This window comes from Arachis hypogaea, chromosome 10, assembly GCF_003086295.3.
Source record: "Arachis hypogaea cultivar Tifrunner chromosome 10, arahy.Tifrunner.gnm2.J5K5, whole genome shotgun sequence".
NCBI classification, from domain to species: domain Eukaryota; kingdom Viridiplantae; phylum Streptophyta; class Magnoliopsida; order Fabales; family Fabaceae; genus Arachis; species Arachis hypogaea.
The window spans coordinates 488331-495872 of record NC_092045.1 but is presented as its reverse complement, the minus strand read 5'-3'; the positions used below and the strand labels follow the sequence as shown (position 1 = coordinate 495872).

General features: G+C 34.9%; 1 protein-coding gene across 1 annotated transcript; it reads right to left on the bottom strand.

Annotated features, from left to right (window-relative positions):
* Positions 1-4834: 4834 nt before the first annotated feature.
* LOC112714340 (F-box protein At5g46170) lies at positions 4835-7317 on the bottom strand. The gene is made up of 2 exons (XM_025765922.3): positions 5695-7317; positions 4835-5313 (listed from the first exon to the last, which is right to left on the bottom strand). The coding sequence occupies exon 1, from the start codon at positions 6905-6907 to the stop codon at positions 5723-5725; it is 1185 nt and encodes a 394-aa protein (XP_025621707.1). The 5' UTR covers positions 6908-7317; the 3' UTR covers positions 4835-5313; positions 5695-5722.
* Between the last annotated feature and the right edge of the window lie 225 nt (positions 7318-7542).

Sequence of the window (7542 nt, the reverse complement as noted above, 5' to 3'; positions counted from 1 at the left end):
TTCAAAAGACCGTATGGAGGTAACCCTAATTAATTCAATTTTCAAAGATGGTAAGACCTAAGACTAAGAGTACTAATATCTTCCAAATTTTATGAAAAAAGGAAGACCAAAACTGCCTCTTGACAATGATGTTTTTTTTTGCCATGGCAATTTGCCAATTATTAAGGCATGACCTTTTGGGCATCGTCATTGGATTTTCCATCCAACCTCTTCACAAGGCCACTACCTTAAATGGGCCTCATAAAATGTTTCTTTTGATTGATAAGATCCAATCTTCTAACAATGTTTTTTGTTCTGTCTTGGACCCAATGCACAACTTTTTGCTCTGGGAACACAAAATGTACTACTTAATTTTGTGGTTGACCTAACCATTTAGCAGTTTGGATAATCAATTTAATTAATTTTTTTTAATAAAATAACTTAAACAATAAATAATTATGTTAAAAGTAATTTATAAATAAGTTATTTTGTATTTGAATTTTTAACTCTAAAAGTACTTATTTTATAGAAATATGATGAAAAAATAGAAGTATTATGAGAGAAGTCATTTTTTTAACTTCTCTATAAGCTCCTAAATAATTTCTTAAAAAGTTGTAATTTGGTTTTAAAAATTACACCAGACATTAATACTACTATTTTTTATAAGTCAAAAATTAAAAAAAATTACTTCTAAAATTTTCAAACGGACCCTTAATCTTTTTTCATTTCACTAATTTTATTTGATTTGAACTTATAATATTAATATATCGTTCATAATGAAAGAAATTAAGCTTCGAACTATTAGTTGATATAATTTTAGCATACACTTTTGGTTTCCCCCCTCCCCCCTAAAACCTTGAATTTTCACTTGTTTTGCAAATGCAATGGAGGCAAGAAAAAGGAATAATCAATGATGGCAATATTCACTTTAAATTGACATATCATAGCAGCTTTAGCTTAAAACATGGAAAGTAGGGAAAAAAAAACAAGAGCCTAGAGATACGTGCAAATTTCTTTGCAAACTTCAACATCATTATTATTAACAAATCTTAGGAGATGCTAATGAAATTAATTAAAGGCTTCTATTGCATAGATGCGTATTGCGTGCTGTGAAAATGAAAGAAAGGAATTGGGTACGGGTCTTATTTAAAGAAAATAGTTAATGGCTAATCACATTTTAGTCCATATAAAATGTTGTATCACTAATTCATTATATGTTAATCGTATAATTTTAAAGGAATTAAATCATAACACAAAAGACAAATTTTATAATCTTCTTTAAGAACTAAAGTAATAACATAAAATGATAAACTTTGTAATTATTTTAAATTAATAGATTAGATAATGACAACAATTTTAAACACGATGACACTTATGCTTAGTTTGGTAAAGTTTTTTAAAGATGTATTTGTGCTTTTTAAAAGTTCAAGTTTCTTATTTTATGTTTGATAAATCGAAAAAATCATGTGCTTGTGCCTGCAGTTTTTAAAAGATCGGAATACTTTTGAAAGCACTTAAAATAGAACTTTTTAAAGTTGGTTTGTGTTTTTCAAAATTTAAAAGTCTAATATAACTTCATATGTTAACTAATTTTCAAATTTAACGCTTACATTTATATCTATTATAATACTTTTAAGTTTTAAAAGCTATTTTACCAAACGTAATTGATATTGCTTGTATTTATTAAAAGCTATTTTTTATTTGATTTACCAAACATAAATACTACAACTTTTAAAAAGTCATCTTTTAAAAGTTAACTTTTATAAACTACTTTTAAAAAGTAAAAGTTTTATCTAACTAAGTCTTACAGTAGTATCTTTTTAAAGAGTATTAGAAAAGGATGAAACTAAAATAATTACAATAGAAGTAAAGTTAATCCCCTGTTTTATAGGTGCCAATGTAATTAAAACAATAATTTAGGCTATTTAAGCTTTAATTACAATTAATAACTTCAAACTTAAAAGTCAAAAGAACTGAAAGAAGGAAGCTACTTTAAATGCAATTAGACCAAAAGCTATAAAAAACTTATAAAGTTTATTCATATTCAGTCTTTCCAAGTTCTACTTTAAAAAAAAAAACACAAAAAAAACTCCAAAAAAGATGGGCATAGTGATGATTCAAATTTCCAGATGCAATTATTAGATAGTATAACCCTATTACTAGTACTCTCTAAAATTTATCAATTTTGAGTCAATACCATGCTTAGGTAATATTAATAATAATTTTGTCCAGTGATTCCACTTCCTCTTTGTCACAAACTCTACCGGCATAAATATTAGTACGTGGGGCCTTGTTCACAAAATTTGGTGTGTCCCATACTCCCTCTCTATATTATTTATTCCCCAACTTGAATGTACCTATTCTTAAGATTTAATATGAGACATTAGGGAAGAATAAAATAGAAGGAAACATCTTCAATTATAATATATATAAGATATGGCTTCTAATTATATTAAATCACCAATGTACATGTAATGAAAAAACAAATAAATCAGTGCAACATCATAACAACAAAGAGCTGTTGCTTCTTGTAGTGTGAGTCATAAATTAAAAGTCTAGAACTTATTTCACGTGAATTGTTAAAGTGTTACATAGCTAAGGTACCTGAGTCATGTGACAAACAGATAAAGTTACAAACACAACCAGCTAATTAGCCAAATATAATAATAAGCTTATTAATTTTGTGAATTATTGTTAAGAGAAAAAAAGGGAACAGAGGTTGGTTCTAAGAAACACCCTTTCCTTGTCATCACAACTGTAATGTGCCTGCAATTTCGGTTTGGCCATGAAACTTAAGTAGCAGGCAAATAATAAACCAATCAAATAAAAGTCATGAAACTTTAGGGATACTATTTGTTTCTTTTTTTTTCCCTTTAAAATTAAAGTAAGCCTTGTCTTCCAAGTTAATAATACATAATACCTGTTAGAATATCATTGACTTTTAATGACAAAATTGAGAAAAAAATATTTTCACCAACTCAAAATAAAATTCATAAAACTTGGAAGTTTAATTATGGCACTTGTATATAACAACATTGTATTAGAAATAACATTTATTAAGAGGGCCTAGCTTAACTAATATTTTGAGGCTGAATTGAATATGACGATTAAGAATCTAATTCTAATGCCTCCTGAATATCTACAATAATGGCTAGTTTAGGAAGCAACAAGATTGAGGTGAATATGTAATGTAATTGACCAAACAAAGCTCTAAGACCCACATATTCATGTCTTCCATTGTGTCTAAATCTTAATGGAATGGGAAACTGGTCAGTGTAGACACTAGACAATGACTAATCAAATTTTTAACAGAAAGGCTAAACCTGTGCACTAATTAAGGGCCTCAAAATAAGCTCAACCTTCTTGATGGCCTCTTAAATTTGTTCAATCCATGTTTTGTATTGGCATATATAGCCTTGACCTCATCTCTTATTATGTTATTGAGAGTGACACATGCTTTTCTATAATGCACCAAACTTGCCTTCAATTCTTCAAATTCCCATTTTATCATCCTACTTCCATACAAGGTATAAACCTTCAAAACAGAACTTTATAACTTTGACCCACTTGTTGGTTGGAAGTTTGAAACATGTCATTATATCCATGTTATGTGTAGCTTAGTCACTAAAATTAACAATGGTAATCCAACAAGCTGTGTAGAGTCACCAAAATATATAAGTATAACAGAAATTCATTTAGTTTGATATTTCTTTCATTTTCTTTTATCTATCATCAATTCATCATCACGTTTTGATAAGTGCTTCGCTTAATATATATGCATGTAAAAAGAGAACATATGAAGTAATAAATAATTGGTCTAGATAAATCAATGAGTTTCATCAAATGAATCATTAGCATCAAGTTTAGAACAGCAAAGATCTATGATTAGAAATGATAATCCATGGATATGCTAAAAGGATGGCTACTTTTACAATAGTGATCTCCATCATTATCAATTGAAAAAACCTTGAATTTAGCCACAACCTAAGAGCGTTCATGTGAATAGGCTAAAAGATGCCCTTCCCATTTAGAAACTATATTTCCGTACATCATCGGAAGACTGTATGCAACATTAACTATTGTTAAAATTAAGTATTTCATTGTCATCCCCGTATAAAAATACTCGACAATCCACATAATTATAATATTGCAAAAAGATACCACATGAATCTACAAGATCTTGGATTCCACCCTTTACCCTTTCTCTTTCCATTTCCATTAGAAGGGTCACTGGTGTCGGTTTGCAAGTTAGTGAAAGGTGAAACTGATTTTGTAACAAATAATAGCTGAAACGCAACAATCTGAATAATAATGCCACCAAGTGATGATGATGACATCCTTGTGACAGAGCTGAAACCAGCCTAGGCTCCACTGTAACTGAGTCCTAGAAAAGATCCACATCAACAAATTTGCAAATAAAATATGGAGAAATGCACGCAGTGAGTTGCATACATAATAGCTTTATTATCTGTGTATTAAAGTCCACTACCTATCCCTTGGGGGACCATACTCAACAAAATTAAAAGCCACATGATTAAGCCATTGACACGAAGCATCCAACAAGTTACAATCACAACTGTGGCTAACTCACCCCACGTGACCCTTTAGCTTTAACCAATTTCATCCACTACCGTGTACCGCAACAAAGGACACCAATTACTCACTCAACTTGCAAATTATGCTACTACCCATTATCAATCATACACTATTCTGAACCAACTAATCATAGCTTGGTCAAAACATTTCTCATTAGCAAATATTACAGTTTGCATAAGCCATAATTGTGAAAATTTCTAACTGAAAACTAAACACATCCTATCAAATCCTCATGAGAAGTGCAGAGTCAAAACTCAAATGCAAGTTCAGAACACGTATTGCATTGGTATGATGATTGACTCATCCAGAAGTTATTTAAAATTACAGAAGAGCAAAGTAAATTTGCTCATTTAACTTTTAGAAGAATATATCACAAAGCATAGCAAACTGATACCTAAGATATTCACAGAGAGAGGAGAGGGAAAAGAAGAAAAAAAAGAGCAAATGATTGCAAATCCAAAGCTCTTAACAAGACCATCACCCTAGTTTTGCAGCAGTATGCATTCTTTTCTTACAAGCATTGCCTCAAATTAAAACAACCAGCAGATGCATTCATATTTCAGTTCATAGCATTATATTAGGTGAATGATTTGCAGCTCCTTTTAACAACTACTCAAATGTCGGCTGCAATTTCAGAAGCCGAGGACTTGAAGGCGCCTCAACTTCACTAAAATTAGTGTATTCTGATTCCCTTCTATACCAGAGAAACTCAACATTTCTCAATTGATTCTGCATTCCCTGGAAATCCAAGCAATCACAAGGTTAGAAGATAATAATAGGGAGACAAACTCGATGCAAATCTTTGTTCAGTCAGCTCATATTAGATTTAACTAACCTAACAAATTGTACATCATCATTCTATCACTTCTAAAGCAACTAACAAACAATATCACACATACAATTAGGCCATCACAATAAGGCTACCAACCTGAGTTAAAGAGATCCTGGACAAAAAGGAAATATAACATGCATTACATTACAGGGGCAAAAAAAATTACATCCAATCACTAAACAAAGTCCACCAAAAACACAGATTTAGCAGATTCAGTTAGTGCAAAACCATTAAGCAACTTCACAACAGCAACAAACTCAACATACGCAACTCCAAAAATATTATACCTTTTAAGATCCAACATCTAATCATCAATCAAAAAGAGTTCATTTCAAGGCAGTAAGTCCTCCTCTTCACCAGCATCCTAGCTGCCGTCCGGTACGGTTCCTCGAAAGCAGTAGACACCCAAGAAACATCAGAATTCTCCTTCTTTGCAGCAGGGGCTGGCGACTGCTCACTCGGCCTAATGGCGACAAGCGTGGCGCCCTTCAAAACAACCCCATCAGGCAGCTCCAAGTGCGGCGCATACCACAGCCTCATGTTCAACGCCGGAACAAGGGTCCTCTTGGAAGCCGACGAAGCCGAAAGGGGCTTCACTCTGAGCTCCTCAAGCTGATCCCTGTTCATATACAACACTCCCTGACCATCGGCATCGGTCAGAACCAAACTGTCTAATGTCCTATGCTCCGAAATGATCGGCTGAAGAAGGTAATGCCGCGCGGACGCCGCGATCAAAGAGCTTATGGTCCAAACCACGCGAAGCTTCAACCCTCCGTTTGTGTAGAACGAATCGGGAATGCTTCCGTTGTCTTCGCCATTGTTGCCGCCAACAACTTCAGAAGCGACATTGTCGCATGATTTAGCCTGAATTACAGAGGAAGCTCCGAGGATCACGCAATTGTCAAGGGTTGAGCCGAAATCTGCCCTCCACTTAAGGAGTACTCCGTCTTCGATCCCTAATTCACCGCTTGGGAGCTCGATCCGAAGGAGGCGAATCTCGTTGAAGTTCTTGAGGACTTGTGTCGGTGAGTGGTGGGTAACGCCTCCCTGATCGGCGTCACCGTCGTCCTCGCTGCCCACGGCAAGCGAGGAAGACGCGGAAGACGATGGACCTGGGCCGGATGAAGAGCCCAAAGAGGATGAGGCCCGTTTTGGGCCCAGGAACTGGCCCAGGGCTTGAAGAGGCTTGACGATGCCGCCGAAGACTAAGCGGAAGAGGTTGGAGAAGGGGCCGCGGGATTTGTCAGAGGCGGCGGCGGAGGAAGAAGAATCGTCGTCGGAGATGACGCAATCGACGCGAACGACGACGTTTTCAACCTGTGGGACGAGGGAATGGAACCTTCTGGAAACGACGCAACATCGGCCTAGGGCTTTGACGTCGCCGATCTTGTTGAAGACGAGGAGGAGGAGGGAGTCGGGGAGGCGGTCGAAGTGGTCGATCTCGATGGAATCGGGCTCCGGGTAGATCCGGCAGGGTAGATCTGCGCGCAGGGATGACATTGTTTTCGTGGAGAGAGATTAGGGTTTTAATTATTTGTTGAGAGATGGAAAGAAAGGGAAGAAGTGTGGAAGTGGGTGTGAGATGGGGTTGGAGAATTGAAGGGATTTGATGGTTAGGGAAGAGAGGGAGGAAGGAAGGAGGAGTTGTGAGGAGGAGATGCAAGTGGAAATGGGTGGGTGTCGGAGGCAGATCCACGGCTTTGCTTTTGTCTCTACATATATTCGAGAGAGAGAGAGAAAGATATTATGCGATGCGCGTAGAATAAGTGAAGAGGGTAAAGGGAAAGGGTGAATCACTGCTGCTATAGTCTATACATTAGAGAGGAGCCTCTCTCTCCGTCACTCATGACTAACATTTGCTGCATAATCTATGTTTTGAGCTCTCCAACGTTATAAATCAACATGAAAATTGAAAACTAAATACAAATTCATACTTTTATATATTTGGATTTTTTAAATTTTGAATTTTATTTTAGAATGTAAAGTGTAATTTTTTACCATTTATTTTTTATGTGAGACCAAGAGAAAATATGAGAGAGAAATCATTCAAGAGTGAGTGATCACACTTTATTCTTTAAAAAAAAATCCAAAATTTAGAAGATCTAAATTCTTTATATATTGAATAAACTACCATT